Genomic DNA, 25,983 nt, shown 5'->3' with positions numbered 1-25,983 from the left:
TTCTTTAGGTTCAGTGAACTTCCTGGCTTGAGTTAATTTCTAAATGTCCCTTATCTTTTTGTGAACCTATCTATGGTAGGTCTCTTCATTAGATGATCTTCTTTATGCTGATCTCCAAGACTGCCATTTCACCACAGCTGAAGCCCATTTGCCTACTCTCAGCATTCCAAGTGATTGGGGATATTCTACAACAGCTTCTGTAATTTTCTCCAGGAGACAAAGTCTGAATCGCACAATACATCGTTACCTTTTTGAGGAAAAAGATATGTACAAAGACCCATTTAATATCAAGAAACAGATGAAAATACCTATTGCATCCGTTTTGCAGAATTAGTTTAGTGCAGAACAGACCAAATTTGAAACCTGAATGTGGAGGAGCTCTACACAGAAAGGCTGACAGTATTTCATCCAATGAGCCAATACAACAATATTGTATGAGATCAGGAGACTCCTGGAGAGCTCTAGCCAACTTAAGAATTAGTAATGCAAAAATAAACCAAGTTCCACCTTGGCTCCCCCGGCAAGAAACAGAGCACTAAAGGAGGGTCTTTGTCACCCTGTCTCTTACACATGATCGCTGACAGTGTAACTAACATTCCAATTTTGTGTGGATCAAGCATATAGAAAGAAAATACTATGAAATACAGCCAAATAAACAACTTCTAACATTTTACAGGTTTACTCTTTGCCCCACTAAACTGAAAAGGAATTTCTCTTGATTTCACCAGATGCAGGATCTTGCTCTATACACAAATCATACTTCAAGATGGCCTACATAAGAATGTACTAAAAGCAAAAAGTTTAGAATGGTTGCTCTGGCATATCTGTATAAAGCACAATAATTACCATGTTGAAGTAAGACCGGATTTTGACCCCTCTTGCCAAATCCCAAACTATGACATTTCCATCATGTCCAGCAGAGAAGAGAACTCTTGGATCAAACGGATGAGGCTCAAGCACAAACACTTCATCTTCATGTCCCTGAAAAGAAAGACACAGCAGAATGAACAAAAGTATTGTCTCAAATACTTACCCAAGGATTCAGCATGTTAACACTGGCAGCTAGCACATTAACCTATGAAAATGTCCAGCAAAAAACTACTTAGAACACACTTTTTTTTTTTTCCTGGTAGCAGTGCATTACACTCTTTTCTTTCCAGTTGCAATTTTACCTTCCTTAGTAGTATGTCAAGCATGTCACCTTCACAACAAGTATGTCCCAATGTTTTCACCAGGATTTAAAAATTATTAGTGTCCACAACATTTAGCATTTTGGGGTCTTAATACTCCACAGATTTCCTTTTTTTTTTTTCAGCAGAGTATCAGTTCGAAATTTAACTTCAACTCACAAAGAGTGAAATATATAACTTGGAGAACATATCCAAAATTAATGCTGTATTTTAAAGTCCACATTAAGTATTTCCATCTTTAAGCAGAGTATCAAGTTAGCTAGAGTTACTCATTTTCTCAGTTACAAAAGAAGTATCAGACATTAATAAAACTGTTGATTTACTTTAGTTAGAAGACTAATTTTTTGTACTCATGGAATTATTAGGTTGCAGAAGTGTCTCTGTTTAAACACGGCAAATTTACCCATTAACAGTATTTCAAAACATTTATCACATTAAGCAAAGATTTAAAAAGCCAACAGTTTCCTTCTCTCCTTCAGTAAAAAAAGGAACCAAAACATTCCAAATTAGTTTGAGACATCTTGAACAGCAATGGTTATTTGCAGTTTTAAGGCCTTATTTTCTAATATGCAGCTGATAGACATCTCTATTACACTTCAAATATCTGTAAATATTTGTCAAGGCAGTTTTCAGACAGGAAAAAGTACGTAAAGAACAATGTTGATGATATATAAATAAATTTTGAATTCAAAATTGATAAATCAAGATGGTACACCTTACCATGAGAATGTGAATCAGCTGGCCAGTGAAAGAGTTCCAGACTTTCAGAGTCATGTTATTAACTGCAGTTATAACAGAGTTGTCATGGCGGTCCCATGCCACCATGGTCACTTTCAGCTTTGTTATTTTATCTTCAACTCCTTGCAAACTTTGTCTAAAACAAAAAAATAAAAAATGTCAACGTAACCCTATTTTGCCAAAATAGTTTAACATTATTAATAAGTGAAAATACTTCTATATTTCACTGCATTTAAAAGAATATTTCTTCAAGAAACCAGAGAAATTAAAGGTTTTTTTTATTATGTAGCACACACAATCACAAAGATTTACAGATACGTAAACAATGACTATAGGATCTTCCAGAAAATGCCCTCTGATACATGACCTAACATTTAAATTTGACAACTACAGTATTTCTTGAGACATCTAAAGAATAAAAACCCAAATTAGTCAACCAAGGAACAGCAAACTGTCCTGAAGAATATTTCTAATAAGTAGTTCTCAATATGGAGACAAGTATTCTATACCTTTAAATGACCTAAATTTTCAAGCAATATTTAGTACTACAGCACTACCCTGGCATCACTTTACTATGAGTAATAATGGCACTTAATCTTGCATGAAACCCAAACAACAGTCATCTATAATATAATCTACCAGAATACTCAAAAATTACAATTTTTGTCAGTGTGATTTAAAGACTAATCACCCTTGAATTCTCTTGCACATTTTTTTCTATGAAAACATCAACCAAAGACAACAATAGCATGCTACTACTAAGTAAGCAGACAAAATACAGAATCTTCCATACAGTAAGCAGTACAACACATTGCAGAATAGTATGTATTGTGAAACTCAATAATAAAAAATGTAGTTATATCCAAATTCCTTTCCAGATGCAATGCAGAATGCAGGAGGCTTTATAAGCAGAATTCACTCTTTCCTTTCAGTGCAGCGATTTCATTTTCTTTGATAAAACTGTTCTTGTGCAGAAAAGATCAAATTTGGAACTGCACTTATTCCTCTAGTCACAAGGACAAAATATAATTCTTCTATAAGTGCTTTACTAAAACGAGAAGTTCAGTTTCTCAGGTAAGTTCAGCATTTATGACCACAACGAAGAAGAATTCATTCCTCTTTGGCCCAGAATCAGTCAAACCTGAGAATTTTTACTGAGAGTAACTCAGTCTGTTATCAAAGTACCAGTGTTTTATACACTCTTGTCCAACAGTCTGATACTTACGTTTTGTTGCATCTGTCCATAATTGACAAGATACTGTCTGATCTATACATCTAACTAAATTACAGCTTATTTTAGCCTTCTCTTCCATCCTTCTCTTCCATCCCACAGATTACTCCTGAAACCATTACAGTTTCTTTTCTACTAAATATCCTTCAAAGCACTCAGTATGAACAGCAAGGGGAAGAAGGTTTATCCCTTAAACCTGTTATAAATCTTTTATGTCAACTGGAAAACATCTTCATGCCAAAATAAAAACGTGCAAGCCAAAATTCATACTAAGTCTTTCTCCATCTTCAAGCCTCTTTTGCTGCTTTTGAACAAGTACAGAAGTTTCCCACACCTACAAATTCTTGTATTTCTCAGTTTAACAAATGAGAACCCATTATGGAGCCAGCAATTTCTTTGCTCTAGCATGTTGTATGATAAGGACCCAATACCACTTTTCTGGGCATGCAGGTTCCACAGTATCTGTAAATATTACTAAAATGCAAGCAGTCTCAAGAAGAGATCTGACCTGGTTTTCTTGCTCCAGAAGTAAATCTCTACGTAAAAAGCTATACAAATTTGACCTTCAATGGGTTTTGATTATCTTTTATTCTTTAATCTAATCAAAATACTAGTGGCACTATTATCAGGACAAGCTGATTTCCACAGCCAGATATGTATTCAAATATTTATTTTCATTGGATTTAAGAGCTACGTAAGCATACTGTGCATTTAAGCAATAATAATTTAAGCCTCCCGTTTTTATTTTCTCTCACTGTCTTTTTTAAAATTTTTATTAAGTCAGCAAATTATATCAAAGGCCCTCAAGAATCTATGTGATAGCAGAACATTTTACATCACTTACCCTGCTGGGCGAGTAGCCATATCTAACAAAATGCTTTTCCATTCCCTTCGTTTAAATTGCCAGATTCGTGCTGTTCCATCACGGCTTCCACTCACAAATCTAACAAAAGGACAAAAAAATTACTCAGAGATCAAAGGCAGATCTGCACAGGAAAGACACCTGAAAATTAAAGTCCAAGAATTTAGAAATCAAAAATGGAAGCTACGAGTTAGAAGTCCAAACAGTATCAGAATGCCGGTTTGAGGTTAAGAATGCTTCCCATACCAGCAAAAAAATTTAAGGCCTCCAAAAAGTCCAACCTGCTTCTCTATCCTGAGCCCCTTCCAAACTAACAGTTTTATGACCTTTGGTGCACCTTGCTGAGTTATGACACTGCTCTGGCACAGGGCCACTATTACCCAATGAACATTCCAAGTGACCAGGTCAATAGGAAAGCCCTGCCAGCAGAAGTACAGACACGATTTAAAACAAAACCTATTCCCAATAAGATGGCATTGTATACTAAGTATTATGACATTTAAATGAACAAGTGTTTCCCAACTTGAGTTTCTCTCCCACCCTTTTCTTCCCCATTTTCAAGGATCAGAGGTAGGAGGAGGAGAAAGAGGTAGGCGAAGCTTGGTTTACAACTATTTGTATTATCATGATAAAACTGTGCATTAGAACATCAAATAAGTGAAAGTGTCAGCTACTTCATAATAAAACAAACTGTTTTCTTTAGCATCCCTCACATCCAACATCAAGAACTTGAAGTGAAACATTAAAAAAAGCATTAGGCAAGCTAAACAAGTTTGACAATTTTTCTGTATCCAGCAATCACTTAACTGGAAAAAGGTTTACATATCAAAATATATCTAGAAGTACATGTATTTGATATGTGAATATATATCTATACACACATTTCTTAGGAAGAAGTCTCAAGTATTTTTATACTCCATAATTTTAGCGAATTCAAAATACTTCAATCATTACAATGAAAACAACTGTGAAACAAAAGAGTACCATTAAAAAGAAACAGTGAGACTCCCAATAGTTATAGATGATTTAACTGGATGAATTTAAAAACGAAGTTCTTACTTTTAATAACTACATCTGGAAAGTGGTATTTACAAATGTCTATAAGGTCAAAAAGCTAGCTCTGAATAGTGTGCTTACCTGCTACTACTATTAGAAAACTGAATGCTGTCAACTTTGTCCTATATAAAAAGAGAGCAGAAAAACAAAAAAGAAATCAAATTTCTTCAAAATATCCCCTTTTATCCAAATTATTACTTTAATCAAGTACATATGTAATTTTAAAAAATGTATTTACAGTATGAAACTCCAACTCTGATATCTTCTCTGGCTGACCTGATCCAAAGAAATAAACCCTAATGATGTGATCTGTACTCCCGGTGGCCAAAAACATTCCACCTGAGAAAAACAAACAGATAAGACTTAAAAAAAAGGGCAATCTACTGTTATTACAGTATTTTCAAAGGGATGTAACATCAAATATTTCAATTTATTCTCTGAAATTTATAGCTTTATCTCATTTCAACTATGCCTGTAACTTTAAGTCAAAACAAGACCTTTAAGTCAAATCAAGATTTAGAAACTCCATAGTTTAACTGGAGTTGCATTACCTCACATTTGCTGTCAGTAAATATGCCTCAGCAGACATATCTGAAAGATTAGCTAACTAGATTAATCTGCTTGCAACTAAGCCCTAAGAAGCCGACCTCTCAACAAAAATCAAACGGAACTAGAATTCCAGTAAATGTTGATATTTCATCCAATTATTTATGTAGCATTCTTCAGTTACCAGCTCTAGAATCAATGAAACACAGAGCGTGAGAATGCTGTAATCAGCAGTTCTTGTACAAATCCCCAGAAACTACACCTCAGATAAAGCTGGCTCTCCCAATTATTCTGAGAAAAAAGTTATATCCTGTTTTGAGAAGACTTTCAGCCACAAAAGACCTACTTGTAACATTTCATGTTTAACCATTTCTAAAAATTTCCATAGCAGCAAGTACTAATGCATAAACTCTGAATTCCTATTTTAAATATTTGGGGTTCTTTAATAGCCACTTTAACTCAAATCCATCTTATTAAAATGAAGTATCTTACAGTAACTGAACTGTACTTTATTTTATTATTCGAATGACTCCTTATACTGATGCAAGGAGAGGAGGCAAAAAAAGTCTTTTACCAGCACTAAAAGAAGAACAGATCATTTGGACTCCAGGCCGAGGACGTTCTGTAAACTTCGTTGGCCTTGGACTACAAATAAAAAAAAAAAAAAAAAAGTTAAATGATTTCCTAATAGGGTTTCCAAAAACAAGTCAGTATCTTAGAAATAAAGGACAGAAGGATAAAATTAAATATGAAGAAGCAGATGGCTGCCGATCTATAAACAATTTTTTTGTGACTATGCTTCCTGATCTGATCTTTAGGAACTGAAGACATCCAGATGGACTAAGTAATCCATGCATCAAGAAGAGTTGTAACGCAACTTAAATCCCATTCCCTTCTACCCTCTGATACTGCTATAACAAAACACTCTCCTGAAGTTATCAGCAAAGTAGAACAGAGCCAGTTGCCCATGATGTTCAGTTTTAAACCACTGGGTGTACTAGTTTCTCCTGCGGCATATGCCTGCTTTCACAAGAGAGTAACAGAGCTTGGTGCCCTTTATAGACAAGGATATCAAAGAAACTTAAATTTGGAGTTTCTCACAGTATTAGAATAGAAGAGTTTCTTCAAATGACATAGATTCTTCGTAGGCTGGTTTCAATTAGTACCCAAAATGTCAGGACAATGGTTAGAAGTTTGTAAGGGATTTTACTTTATGGCACTCGCTTTCCTCTAGGCATTTCAGAATGTGATGTGCAAGCAAAACTAAATCTTCAGTGAATCTGGCACCTTAAGAGTGTGTAATACCAAAACAAATCAGATCAAGTTCTTCAATCATTACTTCAATTCTGTTCATGGATTACAGCAACCTCAAACCAGTAGGTGGTCTTGCATAGTATGCCATCTGCAATCTTCCCTCAAAGAATTAACTTACTAGAGAACAGCAGCACTACACCCACAAGTGTCATCACTAAAGATTTGCTCTAACATAAAAGAATGCATATTCAGAACTTATCCAAGATGTTCTCTTTTAAAAGCAAAATGGCCTGTATAATTCATTTCACCTGAAGGCAGATGCATAGGAGATCTTTCTCCACTAATCAGTTATTACTATCTCAAAGAAAGTAATAAGCATTAAACCTTTGTGATGGTTATGCATAAAACAAAGTAATACATATCAGCAACACCAGTTCAGAAATCTTTCTTCAAATTATACATTCAGTATAGGCTGTTTCTGTGACCTTTCCTGCAGGAGTTTTATGGTAACTCCCTGCAGATTTGTGACAAGGAAACTTCACAAGATACACTAAACAAGACAAAGATCTTTTCTACAAAACAGTTGGAATCCTCCTTAACTGAGATACTAACACAACAAGAACTATCAGATGATTCAACATGCAGCTTACATAATTTGGAACAAATGTAAATAGATAAATAGGCTGCTGTTTTCTTCCACTGTTGTTTAAGAACTCTGCCTTTGGAGTTAGGACAGCTACAAAACAGAGCAAGTATGCACTTACATTCTAGTTTGGATAACCAATTTAAATTCCATACTTATGTCTCTCTAATGTGTGCTGTTTTAGGCACTAGGAGACAAGGGATTATGGCATTCTTCTACAATAGAGCAGATGGTGGTCTTTGCAAAATGAGTCAGGCAATCAGTATTTTTGTTTAGCAAGTCTGATTCCAGCCAGGACAGTGCTTCACTTTACATATATTTTCAAGGTGTTTATTAAGTGTTTTATTGGTTTATTAATCTAAATTCTGCAAACTAACCTAACTCTGGTCATGTAGTAGTTCAAGCAAGACTTCTTCACAGAAAACAGACTTGTGATATAACCTCTCTAACTTAAGTCTTTGCTCACAAGTTAATGAAAAAGGTTGAGCATATCTGAGTTCTGATGTCTGATCAGCCCCTTTAACATCAAGTGCCTTCTGCACAAGAAAGCAAATGGGAAGTATCACCTCACACTGATTATGATAATTGAGAAATCAATGTCTTGTCCAAAACAGGAATGTCAAAATCAGCAGATTTTTTTCCTGAGTGTTTTTTTTTAACTCTTTTTAAAATTATGGGAGAATAAATAGACAAGAAGAAAAGCAGTACAGCAAGCTCCTCTATCCAAATCTGTGAGATGGTTCTGCTGCCTTGTTCATATGGTCTGCCAGTAACAGGCTAACACTGGAAACTTGTGATGCAAACAGGTGTCAGAAGAAAAACAAGAAAACCCTGTGTCTTCCTCAGAGAAGATATATAGGCAAATATTTCACAGTGCAACTAATTTAACTGTGATGCATTGACCAGTTGTAATAATTCTCCCTTAAACTTGAATGAAGCACACAATTCTTCAATTTCTGACGACCTGAGGCAGATGCTGTCTCTCCTCCCTACTGTCAAGTGGTGCTGAATCTAACTCCTGTATTTTCTATCACCACCCAGAATAGTGACAGAAGACTAAATGCAGGGTAAGTCTCAATTGTCTAAATAATTTTAGTTTTCCCACTTTGTTTGGGCCACATTCTCCGAATTCCTTGCCTGCAGCAACAACCAATCTTACTCTATTTGCAAACTGAATTAATCTGCCTGGAATGTCACTGTTTTTAGACATACATGGTAGCTGCCAGGTCAGAAATCTCTTCAAGGAAAGAAGAGGAGCATGCAGGAGCCTCTATAACACTAAAGAGCATGCACCCACACTAGTCACAGAACCATGTGAACACGGTTGCTCACTTTCCTTTGAACAACGAGAGAATTCTGTGGTCAACTGTGCCAATGTTTCTTTCATCCTATGACACTAAATCTATTATAATGTGTCCTTTTGCAGTTCATCAAAACAGAGCTGTCACCAACCTCTCTGGACTGGGCCATATGTCTGACCCAAATACAGAACATGCCTCAATTAACAAGGTTATAAAAAAAATGGGAGACCAACATGGGAAGCCCCTAATTTCAGGGGTACTACTATTTAAATAATATTAACTGCAGCAGAGTTGTTGGCAAAGCTGAGTTACAAGAACTTATAATTTGAGATTGATTGTTTTTAATTTGAGAGCACACAGGACACAGTACCAACTCTGCCTTTCCCATATTCCATGAAAAAGTTCAGCAAAGTACTAATGGCACTGCCAATCATCTTGCAACTACAATCAACCACATGATCATGAGGCTGCCCAACAGCTCAATCTTACCTCGCTGCCAGGTGATTTAAGTAGTTGAGTAGAAAAAGCAGGGGTGGAATATATAGATTTTTTTTTCCTTTTAAGTAGCTAAAATTTCAAGACTTCACCACCCATTCCCATTGGAAGCATTGGATAATTTAGTAACACACTGTCATCACTGATAGCAATTGCTTTCTTGTAGAGCAGGCTGCAGTCAAGCTCAGGAAGAACATGAAATCAAGTTCTTACTTAAGCATGTTACAGCATCTGACACCTGAACTACTCAGAACTCTTGGTCTTGCTTGAAAGCTCCAGTTTCTCCCTCCTGGGGTAGGAGTTGTACTAGAACCAAGATACAGGGCAGGATGCTCAGAGGCTGAATAACCATGCTAAGAGATCTTATTTTCCCTGCCTGCTTTCCTCCTCTTTAGAGACACTGAACAGAAGCAAGCCTGTATTTTTTATGGCATGGATAAAGGGATGAACTTCCCACCTCATCAGTGATACTCTCTTCCAGATGGCCTACACGTCATATTTTTAAGAAATAACCTCAAAAAAGGGCCTTATAACTAAAATTAACAGGCATCTTTGTTTCCTTTGATGCTCTTATACTGCTAGTACCTGTTTTCTTCCAGGACATAACTGAATGGATATGGAGAGAACTTGCATTATTTCTGCAGCTATTGAAGGAGAACCAGATGCAAGTGTGTAAAGAAGTGCAATCACCTCATTGCAAACTGTTATGACTGTTATAATTTATTTTGGTTTACCAGAATAATCATGATAAGTACAGTCAGAAAAGTTTACAGCCTAGCATATTAAGAAACCTTTCTGTAACTAACAAGCTCCCTGAACTTGTACATTGTTCGATTCAGGAAATTAGGGCTTCTGTGACTGTCCAACTGTTTCATTATCATAAGTGACATTAAGTTATGTCCCAGTCCCAAAAGACATACCCTTTTCTTATTCAGACATTTTTATCAAGTTTTAGCTTGGATTAAAAAGCATCAATTACTTCAAATACATGACACTTCTACGAAGTTCAAACAAAGACCTAAAAGAAGAAAAAGCATGCAGTGATGCTTTTTAATATCTTCATATTATGCATAATACCTTGTGGCAAGGAGTTCTGTAACTTAGCTGCATGTTTTGTAAAGAACCATCTTCTTCCACTTTGAAAAAGGCACACTTACTTTTGATACCTTCTAGAACCATACAGGCCAACAAGCAATTCCTCATTATATTCCCTCAACACATTCATGACTGTACATGACTCATCTTCATGCATTTGCTTTCTTCCCAACTGAAAAATACAGCTTAATGGCTTCCTCTCTCTTCTCAAATCCAACATATAAAATACTTTCAGTACAGAAGAACAATAGAAAAACTCCAGTTGCAAAATTTCATCTGCACTCTGTTTTGAGGCAAAACTAAACACTGGCGTGACTTAGGTTACCAGACTACTTCCTTGCTATGCTGCACGAGACAGCTCTACTGATCTGTTTTCTCTATGCCCCCAGATGTGGTCTAACCACATCTGCTGCAATGATTTCTACATGAAAGTATTACTCAAATATCTTTTATTCTTTTAATATTTGTTGAGCACATCTCACTAAAAATTTTTATTCTACAATTATATATCACCATGGAAAGGAACTAGTTGAGAATCCCCTACCATAACTGGCACCAATTTTTTCCCTCCCTAAGTTTTATCTCAAGACAAAGCCTATCTAACTCCATGATTCATTTAAACATTCATCATTTCTAAACATTCATCTCCCAGCTTCTACAGTATAACCTACCTAACTCTCAAGGATTCACTATTTTCTAATGACAGAATTTGTTTCAAAAATCAATTCCATAAACCAAAACTTTACTCAGGAAAAGGAGCAAAAAAAAATTATAGAAGAAAAAAAACACGGGCTCAAAAGGTTTACCAGTCAGACAAAGATTTCATCTTGTCAACAAGAGCTCAGACTTAGGAAACCTTAAGAAAAATAATGTGGCAACTCCTTTCCTTCACACAAAAATAAGCATGTAAGCTATCTCCTTTTCTCCTCAGTAAAAGGGGAGTCTTAATTGGATTACAGCATGGACTAGGCAGTAGAGGATTAACAATCTGAAACACAGCTTCATTTACAGTACCAAAAGAGAGCCAAAACATTCAGAGATCATCAAAATAGTTAAGGGCCATACAACTAGAAAAGTACCTATACAAGTGTGCCTGCAAGCTCTGCATTACCTCAGCACTGCGCAGGAAAAAAATTCTCGCAGCAATTACTGACACTACAAGGAAACTGAATTTACCTGCCAAGAGCATACATCCAGAACACATTCTATCATCAAAGCTAAATCACTTATGATCACTAATGCAACCATTTTGAATTTTAAGCTACAGGTTTAAATGAAAAAGGAAAAGAAAGAGCCAAGAACATTTGAAAGCTACTGAGCAAGTCGATTTTAAAAAAAATTTTTGAAAGTCCTGAAAACATTTTTAGTATCTTTGAAGGAAGAAACTTCAGGCTCAACTTCATCCAATACATGGCTGTCCAAGAATTCTGCCTTCTGCCATGCTACAGTCAAGAGCAACCATGGAAAGATAATATAGGTAAGGAAAGAAGAAACATTTAAAATATCCTATCCCGATTTAGACTAGGACATCACCATCACCTTAAAAAGTGGATTTTGCAATTTAAATTGCAATAATTTTATCAACATAATTTTCATTTTATTTGAGATTAAGAGATAACAGAACAAAGCAGTGCCAACTTCGACATTAAACAAAAAACCCAACAGTAGACTTATTTTCTAAATTAAGATATACATTATCACTCCACAAAATGTTGTATTATCAATTCAGTTTTTAAGAGATAAGCAAGCAAGCTATAGCTACATCAGAAATTAATCATACCCAACAATCACACACTGAACTAGCCAATGACAAGTTTTGTTTAGTCAATTTTTTTCTCCAAATTTGTATATTAATCTTAATTAGACAAACAGAAATAGCAATAAATAAAATAGCAACTAACTTTATTTTAAGGGTGCCAGCATCCCACAGCCAAAAGCATATTGTTCCATCTGCCCCGGTTGAAGATAAGTATCTCTTTGAGCCACTGCATAGTGGAGAGAACTGGGAAAAGGAGGAAGAAAAAAGAAAAGGTCTCCTGTAAATCTGTTCCAGATGTGCTAAGAAGTTCCACAGTCATGTCACCAAAATAGAATGTTTAAAAAAAAAAAATCTAGTATCAAACCATACTTAAGGGAAAGAGATTGGAATGAACACTAAAATAACAAAATGCTGCTCAGTCACTCACTCCAGAACAACCCTTCTGGGTTACTTGCCAAAGTACTCTGGGTTCCCCCTCCCTCCCCACCACCCAAATTGCACAATAGCATGCAACTCTAAACAAAAACAAACCAAAGTACTCCCAGTGACTGAAGTTCTTGCTCAATGCACCTGTGCTCAGAATCACAGCCTGCAAAGGAATGGTACTTCAAAACAGAACTGCCCATGTGTCATGCAATTTTTTTGAGCAAGGCTTATGTCTGGCATTCTTCAAGGGTCAGGTCTTTTGACAATAAACGTGTTTATTCCACAATGCATACCATGAAAATTCCTTCTCACTTCAGGGCTTAGTTGTCAGGCATGCATTTTTATTACACTGAACATTCTCATGACTCATTTTTACAAAGCAATTACCTACCTGCAATGACGTTATAGATGCGCTGTGGCCCTGCAGAACTGCTAAGGGTGCACAAGTCCGAAGGCACCAAACTCGGATCATTTTATCACAGCTTCCAGCAGCTATCATGGTGTTTTCATAGTTTACTGCCATATCAGATATTTCAGCTGCATGGCCTCTCAGGGTAGCCAACAACCTTCCATCATCAGTTGCCCATATTTTTACAAGGCAATCATCTGATCCCTAGAAGTAAGGCAGAAATAATTTCAACTATTGGCTGTTTTGATGTTAGAGTTAACACAATGAAGTGAAAAACAGAACTAGTGACATGCAAATACTCCCACACATGCTTTTAACAGTTTTCCACACTACATTCAAAACACAAGTTTATATTGATTTTCAACAGCACATACAAAGCATGATGCATTTATAACACAGATCACAAATCCTACAGCATGTTGGTTTATGCTTCAGTAAGACACTTTTTCCAAAAATCCAGCACAAACTGAAGAAGCTGTTGCAATACATTAAAATAAAAATATACATTAAACGTGAAAGTGAGTTATGAACTGGTACAGTCTGTCATTTAGTATTAAACCCACTTATGTTCCTTATCTTCTTAGTTTCATCATCATACTTACCACAAGTTAGGTAAAGAGCATATTTGAACAGCTATTCCATTATTGAGTTGAACTACTATAAACCTGCTTCAATATTCACATCAAACACCAAAATGACCACTCTTTCTCAACAAACTTCAGAGGCTTCATCTATGTATTCACACTTAATTCAAGTTTTGCTGCTCTTCCCACACAATTCTAACAGCTACTTGCCTGCATAACAACAAATTCACAGCCCTAGCAAAAAACTCAGAACCCATTCCTTCATTTTCATTGCATTCCTGTGCCTTCCTGAAAGTCTGAGTATCTGCACATCACCACGATTCAATACCATGACATTTGAACACTCCACACATACTGACAAATAAGGTTTACTGTAAACATTTAATTCAATTACTTTGGTTCAGAAGCAATACAAAGCTGGGTTTTAACATCCAAAGCACTGACCTCCTACTGGACACACACAGGTGCTACAAAAAGTTACAATGTGACACAATCCTTAGAAAATTTCACCAGTTTTTCCTATTCCATCTGCTTACACTGCCTCTGCACAAGTTTATCTAGCATTTACACTTTAAAGATGGCAGAAGGCTATACTATCATCTACCTTTTATAAAATAGGACCAGGTCTCCTAGGCAAAGGAGATAGTAACTGAAGCTTGCTCATAACTATATTTTTTGCCTCTTGGATGAGAAGAGCAATGGTACAGCCTATACTATTTCAACCTATGCATAAAACTTCTGTACTGAGATTCTGTGGAACACATTTGACTCATCTAGCCACTAGACTGCCACAGTGCCAGACCAGGGAACACAACCAGAGTCCGAGTTACAGCAATGAGCAGACAGAATCACAGAATTATTGATGTGAGAAGATACTTTGCCAAACCTCCGGCTAAAGTAGGGTCAGCCAGAACAGGATGGTGTATCTACCACCCACGTTTTGTTCTGTGCATTTACTTGCTCCATCACCCAGGTCCTTAAAGGAAGCATTGAAGAGTACTGGTCTCAGTACCAGACACTGTAGTACACCTCTACTGGCCTCCAGCTGGAACTTGTGCTGTTAATCACAACCATTCAAACCTAAAAATGCCCTAAACTACCAATCTCCCATTCCACACATCTAACCTGTACACCATCAGTTTGTCAGCCAGGATGCTATAATCTGAAAGATAGTATCTGTTTATGTTGTGGTTATCATATGAGACTCTAGAGTATGAAGGAGATCATATACTCTTCTCAAAATGCAGTCACCACCAAAAAACCCTAGAAGCCAAGACAGAAGGGTACGTGTGCTTTCTTGTGTGTAAAACTGCAAATAATAGCCTCACTGCTCAAAAGAGAGACCTAAAAGTAGGAGGGGAGAATGGTGAATCCAAAACTATTAAACACTATAAAAGGTAGAAATCAGACATAAACATATAACATGGTCAGCAAGGAAAAAATTAAAAAACCGTTGTGGGACCTAATGCCACCTGGAGGGTCCTCAGAGATCTTTTTAGTAACATCAAACCAAGGAAAAATCATCAGCATAGAACAGGCCTGCCCCCTGCCATCTGACTATAGTGCCACTTTAGAGGCACATGTTGTACCTCTTCATTGCAGAGAAAAAAGGACAGACAGCCAAGCCTCAACATTGGAAAGGATGGGGAGAGCTGGGAAGGAAGGGGAGAAGGAAAACAAAAGAGAAAAAAACTAAGGTAAAATTGTAAATTTTGTAGCACTTGGGCAAGGCATCCATATGAGAGCTCAAATAAATTCATGTGCTTCTATCTGATCTGAATGAGACAATCCACAACTCTTAAAACACTGTTGCAATTCTACCCACAAGGGCATTGGCTTGTACCATAATTCATGTTTCCAAGGTTGTATCTACAACTGATACAAATTATGTACCTATTAAAAAGCATCTGTCAGAAGCGAATCCTAAAATAACTTCAGCACGGAGAGAGAGAATTGATGACTGCATTACCAAGGTATGGAGAAAAATTGGTTCATTTTCCTACCATTACGCACACTTGTGGGATGAAGTGAAACTGCCAAGCAACACACAAATTAATCTTGGGTTGGAAATCTTACACAGACTATTACACAATGCTGTTTATTATTCCCTAGAAAGAGTAATCTCAGCAGAGACAGGAAGATAAAGGTGGTGGAAAAAAGGAGATGGTCATCCTTCTTTGCAGTCAGAAAGTTAAGTACTGCAGGAACTAGAGAACACAACGTTTGTTTCTATTACCCTGTGTGGGTTCTACAAGTCATGCTTTTCAGTAGAACCAGAATACAAAGTCTCTACCTGGATAGGCTGCAGGGGGGCAGCTGCCTCATCACAGTCTTCCCCACAGGCTGCAGGAGAATCTGTCCCAGCACCTGAAACACCTCCTCCTCTTCCTTCTTCACTCATTATATGGTCCGCAGGGATGTTTCTCTCAGGTATTTTCACTCCTCTCTCTCAACTGCAGTTGCCCTAGGACTTTTCTCCTCCTTAAATACTTTCTCCCAGTGGCACTACCACCATCAGTGATGTGCTGAACTTTGGCCAGCAGCAGGTCTGTCTTGGAGCTGTCTGGCACAGGTTCTGTCGGACATGAGGGAAGCTGAAGCCACCCCTGTAGTCCCCCTAGTACCACAACCTTGCTACATGAACAAAATACAGACCAACTAGGCTAGAAGGAAAAATGTATACTGTTCTGTTTTCACTGTCTTTAGGTAAAATAGAATTAATGTCTTCCTAGCAAGGACAACGTCTCCCATGAGCATGACTCAAATGTGCTGAGATCATTTTCTTTCCCTTTTAATTTGAAACAAAATGTGAAAAAAGCTTGAATTTAGAGGCTTTCAATCCTTCAGATGTCAGGTGGAACAGGAAACAATTATGATGCATCTCCTAGAACCAATTATAAATCTAAAACAGCTTATCTAGCTAACATCAGAGTGAAGGCTGCAGAGTAAAAATGTAAGGCAAGAACAATTCCCTACTGATGCATACAAATTTACATGCCACATTAGAGACTTTATAAGTTGTAGTGGTCTAGATTGAAAAGAATTGGCAGCATTTCATTATACAGATGCAATTACAACACGACAGTTCATGACTGTTTATCTATTGATTACATCAGGCCAGCTACAGCAACTTGGATTTTACTGGAATGTGGAACACAGCCATTTGCCAACAACCACTTAAACATCTACACAAAAAAACCTGGATTTACCTAAACGCACAGAGATAAGAAGTTCAGTCCCAGACCCTCCAAAATGAAAATTCAACAATCACAATTAATATCTATGGCCATTTTATTTAGCACCAGACTGAAGTAATCATGATCTAAACTGGGAACTTCTTTTCAAGCAATCAGACCAGGACACCAGTCAGCAAAGGAATGTCAGCAAAGCTGTGGGGCTGCAGAAGGATAATGCCCCTCTCCACTCCCAATTTTATTTCAGGTTATTCTTCTTCTCTCTTGGAAAAAAATTGCTTTTACAGTCAAGAGAATTCTCTCATAAAATCTCTAATGCATTCTGCCATGTCACATACAAAATAAAACCACAACAGAGAGCCCATTTCCTGGTAAGTTAATCATGTATAAACCACAGGACATAAGATTTTAACGTCTATGATTTAGCTTGCTCATGAAAACCAAAGAAATACGAAAATGAGTCTCTTCCACAGCTGAAGTAACAAGTGAACAAGTAAACAGGCCTGTTCAAAACACTGCAGGTGTCCCATCCCTTCAACCACACATCTCCCCACACAAAGCAAGATGTATGTGGGCAAAAGGGTGAATTAAGTTTACAACTGCCTTGAAAGAATTTTAGAAGTTAGGAATGCAAGGCAAAAGAAGAAACCTGAACAGTATTTCTGTCTGCATCATTCAAGCTATCTGCCATGAGGTTAAAAAGACACAATCAAGCTCCTGAATCCACACCAGTATCAATTATATTCAGTGTTTGTAGGAAGGTAATAAATGCAGCCAAAGCATCCTGGACTGGCATGAAGTGTGTTTATGAAATCTTTGTCTCTACTGAAATTCACTGCTTACCAAGAAATCCAAATATTACACTGACACCTATCTGCTTTTATAAATCTCATTCCTTGGGAAACCTGCAATTTCAGTACTGATTTCAGACATCTGAAAGTCATCTGTCTGGTATTTATATCTTAACAGCAAAAAAAAAAGCAAATAGTTAAAAATACTAAAAACACTGGTATTGCATCTCATAAAGACAATTTGTTGTGCACCAGCATTTGTTACAACACACCACATGATTCTTCTGACTTCCTAATCAAATTCTGTGGTGGCAGTTGCTTCTTTTGCTTATGCTTTTGCTAGACAAAACAAGCCCAGAAGAGAGAACCTACAGAGGGTAAATCCTTTCCACTGAAAATGAACAGTTTTCTCAGTGAACTACACAGATCAGCAATCACCATCACATCTAGTGTTCAGACACATATGCCAAAACTATTTTAACATGCAAACCAGCATGGCTATTTAAAAAGCAAATATGAGAGGAACAGTAGCAAAGGACTTATCTGCTTTTCATTCATCATCAGTGTTTCTGCCCTATAGTCAGGTTTTGGAAACAATTAGGTGACGTCTTATATGTCCTTAAAATAAGAAAATAATCTACAAAAATAAAGATTTTGTACTCACAGTAAATATTCGCCTGCCAGTCCGATCAAAAGTTACACAGTATACAGAAGATAAGTGTCCTAAAATTCGTTTGTGCATCTTCATATGTTGATAGACTGCAGTTGGAACAAGGCGTTCAAGTTTGTATTTTCCATTTAGTTTTCTTGAAAACAGGGTATCCACTACCAAACAGGTAAAGAAAAAAGAGACAGCATTTATATTGTGTTAATAAACTATTAAAATATTTATTTATTGTCAAATAAAATATTTGACAAGACGGAAAATCCATTTTAACACTGGACCACTTGTGAATATGAAAAGCTTACTATAGTAAATATCTCGTTTTGCCTTAGTAAGAGAAAAATACATACAGAAGGAACCTATGATACAGACCTGGAAAAAGTACTGAGCTGCAAGGAGCCCCAAATTCAGGAGGCAGCTTCCATGAATAACCTACCTCAAATATAAAAAGCATAAAAGCTTCCACATGGCTATTAACTGAAGGTCAGCACACATTCAAATCTTCTCCAAGACAACCTTGGAGTTGGAGTCTACTGAGGAGTCTAGAACTGGACACAGCACTCGACTGACCTCATCAGGGTTGAGTTGAGGAGCAGGATCACTTCCCTTGACCTGCTGGAAATGGTCTTCCTAATGCATCCCTGGATACCACTGGCATTCTAAGCCACAAAGGCACTGCTGTCCCATGGACAACTTGCTCCCTAGTATCAACTGCAAAACAGCTACAAACCCCTTACACCACTCGGGTTTGGCCCAGACCAACATAACAGTGGTTCATGAGCCACACAGAACTGCATTAAATATGCCAATTCTCATAGTTGGATTGTAGCTACTTTGTAAGAACCACAAGCTTCTTGTGTTATAGCCAAGTGCCAAGTACATTAGCCTCAGGCCTTAATTCAAGGAACTTTTCCTAGTTCCAGAAGCTTTGTGAAGGAGTGGAATTATTAGCTGTAGGGCAAAGCACTTTTAGAGCACTTTTATTCGAAGAGCAGCTGTTGTCTAAAGGCTCTACTATATCTTCACCCTTCCCTCATAGTAGAAAAAGATGGGTTGCATTTGCTTTATGACAAAGATTTTCTTTGCCAACAGTCAGAAAAGCAGGAAATCAAGATTAGTTCAGGCACAAGATAAATCCAGTTTTGGTATCTGACAAATCACCCTACTTAAAAAAACCTCAACAAACAAAATACACACACCTCCCTAAAAAAAGAAACCAAACAAGTACACACACAGTAACAGAATAAAGGTGTTTGTCCCAGCAAAGTGAGTTTACACAATAATCTTGACCTACAATAAATTACCTTTTGTCTGCTTTTAATGTAAGATGATCATGGTTGATGGATATCTCAATGCCTTCAAATGAAACAGGAGCTCACCAAAAGTGAAATAAGTTTAACTAAAAGTTTAATTTGTAGAGATGCATCAATGAAACAAAACTGCAAGCAGATTCTTTAGAATGAAAAAAGCAATGACCTTACATAAGCATGTAATTTTTAATATACATCTGAATTCATAAAAACCTTCTGAAGTACTGGAGATCAAGTTTAGGGTCTTTGTGAGGGCAGGTTTTTTGGTTTTTGGAGCTTTTTTTGTAACACTGGAGAAGCTAAGTTTAGCAGAACCCAAGTCAGTATTGCTAAGAATGGTCTCGCTGATCCCAATCACCAATGGGCAGCTTGCTACTAGTTCACATATCCCTGGGAAACTCAACAGGTGAAACACCCTGTGTTCAGTAGTAATCAACCTACCAGAGGAAATAAAAGGTAATACTGTGACATAAACAAGAAGACTGGAATCCAACTTACTCTTTAGCCCTGATCAAAACTTAAAATGTAAAAAATACTAAAACTGGTTAAAAATAAAACTAAGTGAATTAAAAAGCAATTAGACATGGGAAAAAACCCAGCCTCCACAGTATTATGAACTGATAGTCTCTGGGAAGAAAATTTTTTACCAAGTTCATGCAATTAGCAAAGGGGAGGGGAAGAATCCATCTCCCACAGGTTTGAATGCTATCCAAAAGCACATAATTTTTAAGACTTCTCAAACTGGGTGGGTATCTTTTGGCTATTTAAAATGGAATTCTCACATCCATATTCTTCAATATCCTTTCCATTTAACTACTTTTATATTTACTCTTCTCAACTTTGCCAAGTGATTTACACCGATTTCTCTGACCAGTTCCCATTATTTATTCCAAACACTGACAACTCCAAACCCGTCACCTGCAAACTCTGCTATCACAATGGCATTTATTTTTTCTTCCAGAGTACAGGAAAAAATCAGAAAATAGCTGTGTCAAAAATTCCTCCAGTCAAACAATAAAATTGATTTTTCTTGTCTAAGCCAAGATGAGAAAGGTTACCAACTGTTAATAATAATAATGCCTTTGTACAAATTATAGGTCCTTGATTTTATAACAATTGTTGCATCAATGCTTGTCAGCTCTCTAACCTATTTAGCTTGATTTTAACTGCATTTGGAAAAAAAAAATTAGAACCCTCTCTAACAGCAATTCTACTCTCTCTCATTTTAGCCATATTAGTACTTTTCTGTGTTTGCTTGGCCTCACACAAATAAATGATAATGAACAAAGCTGTTAATCACAGGAAGAGTGACAAGGTATAAGCAGTAAAACAGTTGCAGTGGGAGCCACAAACTACATAAGGGAGTGAAGGAAGACGATACTTTATCCCAGGAAGGGTTAAAGAATGCTGGTTGGGCCTTACAGCGAGTCAACCAACATAAGGGGAAGGGCTGGAAAAAAGAAAACAACAGACTAGAGATAGCATGCTCCTTGCTGGAAGGGCACTGTGAAATGGACAATGCATTGAAAAAAGTAACCAATGTCTGGCTGACCAAGAAAATTAATACTAACTTAGTTTTACATGCCTATCTGCTACTTACATATAAAGTCCCATTTTAAAAACAAATAAATAAAATTGAAAACAAATAAAAAACCCAGATATTCCTAAGTGGTTGTTGCACAACACAGTATGATAACCACTGCTTACTCCCAAATGACATTTTGGTTTCAAAATCAGCATTCTTCATATTTAATAATCAGTAAAAGCCAATGCCTGAGAAAGCTGAGAATTTGTGACATTTTGAAACTTTTCCACAAATTTTATCATTTTAAGTTGCTAACAATTGTTTACTACTGCTTCCAAACAAAATAAAGTGGCTTCTAGTTTTCAGTAACTGAGCTCAGGTTCATACAATATGATCAGCGTCCAAGTCTGAAATGGTCTACTACCACCCAAGCACTAAATGGCTAAGGTGGGAAGGAGCCTCTATAGAAGTCATCTATTCCAGGCCCCCTGCTCAAGCAGGGTCAGCTAGAGCACCTTGCTCGGTGCTGCATCCAGTCCAGTCTTGAACGTCTCCAAGGATGGAGACTTCACAATTTCTCTGGGCAACCTGTGCCAGAGCTCTTATCAACCTCCAAACCTGTTTTCATATGTTTAAATTGAAATTCCTCTATTTCCATTTTAGTTCATGACCTCTGGCATGTTAGGATGCACCAATCAGAAGAGTCTGGCTCCATCTTCATCACACACCCCAATTTAAGTGCTTATTACCATTGATACTACCACCACCCTGCCCCTGCCACACTGTCTCTTCTCAAGGCTAAACAATCCCGGGTCTCCTGACTTCTTGTATGACAAATTCCTCAATCCCTTCATAACCTTCCTGGTCCTTTGATAGACCAGCTAACAGCTATAGACTGTCCATGTATGTCTTTTCTTGAGCTGGATCCAGCACTCCAGGTGTGATCTTATTTACTGGGCAGAGGGGAAGGAACACCCTCGACGTAATGGCAACGCAATGCCTCCAGCAACCCAGGATGCTGCTTGGGTTTTGTGTGCAAGGGCAGATTGTGTCTGACACGTTTAGCACCAGGACGGCCAAGTAGTTTTCTCCAAAGCTGTATTCCAGCTGGTCAACCCCCAGTATCCACTGGTGCATGAGGTTATTCCTCCCCAGGGCAGGACTTTCACTCTTCTCTTTGTGAGACTTCATTAGATTCCTCTTGACCCCTTTCTTCACCCTGTCAAGGTCCTTCTCAATCATCCACTCCTCATAGATTTCCATTGTTAGCAAAACCTTTTGTTTCATCATCCAAGTTATTAATGAAGATGCTGAACAATACTGGCTCTTGCACCAACCTCTGGAGTGCACTGTTAGTGACTGGCTCATGTCAGTCACTGGAATTCACTCTGCTGATCACAGCCATTCGATCCCAGCAGTTCTGCCATAACTTTTCAGTCTGTCACTGAGAATGTTATGGGAGTCAGTTCAGAGAGCCTTGCTGAAGTCAGGATAAATAACATTCACTGTTGTTCCATCATCTCCAAGCCACTTATCTCAGTCAGGCATGGTTTCTCCTTCACAGATCAATGCCAACAACTCTTAACCATGTACCTGTCTTTTCTTACATGGGCCTCCAGAAATACTTGCTTCATCACTTGCCCAGGGACCGAGATGAGGAGGACCCACCTTTAGTTCTACAATGTCTCCTTCTCATCCTACTTCAGGTCCCCTGCCCCATTCAGCAGCAGGGGCTGTTCCTCCTACTGCTCATAGACCTGTAAAAACTCTTCATGTGTTTCTTCATATCCCTCACCAGATTAAATGTCAGAAGAACTTCCATTACTGCAGAATCACAGAATGGTTGAAGTTGGAAGGGACCACTAAAAGTCATCTAGCCTAATCCTCCTTTGAAAAACGGACCAAATATTGCTCAGGATTTTTAACTCCAATCTCTACAGTTAAAAAAAAAGCAAGTGGGACCGAGTAAAAAACACAGAATTCTTGACCCAAAGGCTCTAACTTTAAGCTCTAAATGTAAGAGTTTAAATTCCCTTTCTTTTTAATAAGGGCCAGTCAAGAACCGAAAATGCAACTTTTTTTTTTTTAAATCTTGCTTCTAATGTCACACTTCACTGCTGCCAAGAACCTTAAACTCAAAACCACACATCTTGAAGAGTCAAAAACACCTTATTTGTTTGGTTTCCCTTGGAACAATGTCAAAATCAAACAAAGTCATTGGAAGTGAAGTGGTGGGAGTTTTCAGTGGAACTTACAAAAGTGTATAGATTTTCTCCCACTCAAAAGGCATACAATGTGCACCAAATAAATGCCTCCGAAGTTTCAGAATTTTTCTGACTCAATCCTCACCCAAAATAGAACAAGCAGCTCAAAGGAAAAACAGCAATCTGTTAAAAGGAAGATTAATTTGGGGGTCTGAAAGACATGGCAGTATTAGCTCTCCTTTTTTTTCCCCACTTGGTTTTCTTTCCACTTTCTAATTTTTACCAAAGTGATCAATTCTATCACCTTATTTACATGCTCTTATCCTTGAATATGGAATATGTCTTAAAGATGGGGGATAGTAATCTGTCTTATCCAGTAGTCAGTGATAAATCAAATTTAATTTTGTACCGAGTGTAAGTTACATTTTTAACATGCAAACACAATCTTTCATTTTCTTCCTTTCTGGAGTTGTATTTAACTAACGGAAGCTCTCTTCTGAAGACCAGAATCCAATTTCATTCCCCTTCCATTCACACAAAAATAGAACTGGATTCAGAAGAACCCTGGAAGGATACCCAAAGGATATAACTCACTTACAACTCTTACCCTTATTGAATCAAGTTTCATTAACTTAAGAGGCTAGACAGGCCTCTAATGAATACCACAGGATTCAGAGCTGTTAAAAATAATAGTAGAGACCACTAGACAACTTCTTTCACTCTCCAAGCTAGTAAAACTGAATGCATCAAGCATTCCGTTTGGGGCTGTTGAAGGCTTTTTTTCCCCCTTCTTCAAAGATATCCAAGACCAAAAAAAAAAAACAACCAGCTTGAATTGACTTCTAACTTCCTACCATTTCTCTGTTCAGCTTCTGAACTCTATACAGTATTCCAAGTCTCTTGACTTAGAGATGACTGTCAACCAAGTAAAGCGATTAAGCTCACTATGCTATTAAGCCAGAACTTGTCTCTGGGCATACCATGAAGGTGAAAGTATACCAACTCCTAACCAGAGTATTTCTAAAAACACACAAATTCTACATACATCTCAAACTTCATATATAATACTCATTTGCTTAATGAAAGCAACTGCCAGCTCTTCCTAATTCAGAGTGGTCAGAGGTGAGATATTTCAAAAGGCAAAAACAAATGAAAGCTATACAACTTCAAACATTTCTGTGACTTCAGTAATACCCCATTTGCTTTCACTATAGTTATTCCATTGGTATTTTACTCAAAGTTACATACGATTTCTATACCTCATTTATTCTTGCCTACTAACAAGTCATTTACTTTAGTATAATTCACTCTAGACTTGAATAAACATATATAACAAGATGTAACTTTTACATAGATCTTCTAATATAAAGGTAGTCTTTTCCTTTCTTTTTTTACTGCAGTTAACAGAATAACAGAGTTGCACGAAGTACTCTTAAGCTGGCTTTTAGGGCTAAAGTATTTACTGTATTTCTAAAAAGAGACATTTACACTGCCTTCAGAACCTGTCATTCTCTTTACACCAAAACACCAGCATCACTTAATAAACAAACTGAAGAAAGTGTAAAGTGTCTCAGACCTAGAGGTTGATTACTCTGCAAAAGCATGAAATACTGATTTTGAAAGACAGACATTTTCACTGGTCAGGAAAAAATAAATCTTCACTGTCTGGGGCAAACAGCCTAGCCTTATTCAGGTCCTCACACCTGAGTGGTCAGCTTTCCCAAGTGTTCTGAGCTCAAAGCTCTCAAAGTTTTATGCTTAGGTTCTTTCCTTTTTCAGCAGTTCCCAAAAATTACTGAAAAAGAGCTTTTTTTCTGCATCCAAGAAAATAAAACCTTTAACAAAACAAATTAGCATATAACCTAACTGCTTTTGTTCTTAATTAAGCACTTCTGCAACTTTTTTATAAGATACATTGCACAACTGAGAGCAACTGGACAAAGACTACTCCATATTCAAGCTTTACTTCTCTTCATTGTGTTCTACAGATGTTCTGTAGTTTTCAGGGAAAATACATATTTGTATAGATCTATATTAATTGCATACAAACCAGCCACCTACAAGACAATTGGCACTATATACACAAAAATGATTCTAAATAATGCCCCATCAGCATCATCTATGCATTGATTCATCAGGCTAGGAAATAATAACTTTGTACATTCACTGAAATGTAAGTTAAGTTTTCCTGCACAACACAGAAGAATTTCAATGTCTTTGTTTCTGTTCCTCAAACAATAGCAGGTTATCCACCTGAAATGCATACAGCCTGAAGAATAATAGGTCTAACTGGCATTTTTTTATGCTAAGAAAATACATAAAACACAGTCTTCCCAGGGGAAAACTGCAAGTTATTTAAGAAAACAGAAAAAATAAATTCTAATTCAATTTATAAAAGAAGTGTCATTCTAGTTCATTATTTCGTTGAGAGATCAGAGTAGATAGAATAAGATAAATCAAACACAAATGCTTTAATATACAGCTCTGAACCAAATATCCCAAAAATCCAAATATGCTTCACAGTTGAAAACATTCACTTACCAGCACTTATATGAATGTTTGGAAAAGGAAATTACTAGTCATAAAAAAGTGGTATTTTAAATAACTATAATTTTGCAAGCATTCAGTGCTCTGCAAAAGGTTCAATAAAAATAACATTTGTCGTTAACAAGCCTGACTTGTTCTTCTCTAAAAAGTCTGAAAGTT

The 25,983-nt window shown here is 37.0% G+C and overlaps 1 protein-coding gene across 1 annotated transcript in view; it reads right to left on the bottom strand.

Moving 5' to 3' along the window:
• PHIP (PHIP subunit of CUL4-Ring ligase complex) overlaps positions 1-25,983 on the bottom strand; it is a 106,725-nt gene that overhangs the window by 68,239 nt on the left and 12,503 nt on the right. The window contains exons 7-15 of the mRNA XM_085056463.1: positions 18,239-18,399; positions 12,988-13,209; positions 12,313-12,413; positions 6,198-6,268; positions 5,316-5,416; positions 5,159-5,199; positions 4,004-4,102; positions 1,911-2,064; positions 847-981 (exon numbers count right to left, since the gene is read on the bottom strand). Of these exons, the coding sequence (XP_084912589.1) occupies positions 847-981; positions 1,911-2,064; positions 4,004-4,102; positions 5,159-5,199; positions 5,316-5,416; positions 6,198-6,268; positions 12,313-12,413; positions 12,988-13,209; positions 18,239-18,399 (1,085 nt within the window). The remainder of the gene's footprint in view (positions 1-846; positions 982-1,910; positions 2,065-4,003; positions 4,103-5,158; positions 5,200-5,315; positions 5,417-6,197; positions 6,269-12,312; positions 12,414-12,987; positions 13,210-18,238; positions 18,400-25,983) is intronic.

This window comes from Lichenostomus cassidix, chromosome 3, assembly GCF_008360975.1.
Source record: "Lichenostomus cassidix isolate B80296 chromosome 3, HeHo_3.0, whole genome shotgun sequence".
NCBI classification, from domain to species: Eukaryota; Metazoa; Chordata; class Aves; order Passeriformes; family Meliphagidae; genus Lichenostomus; species Lichenostomus cassidix.
Note: the sequence above shows the minus strand (reverse complement) of the source record. Positions and strands in the feature narration are given on the sequence as shown.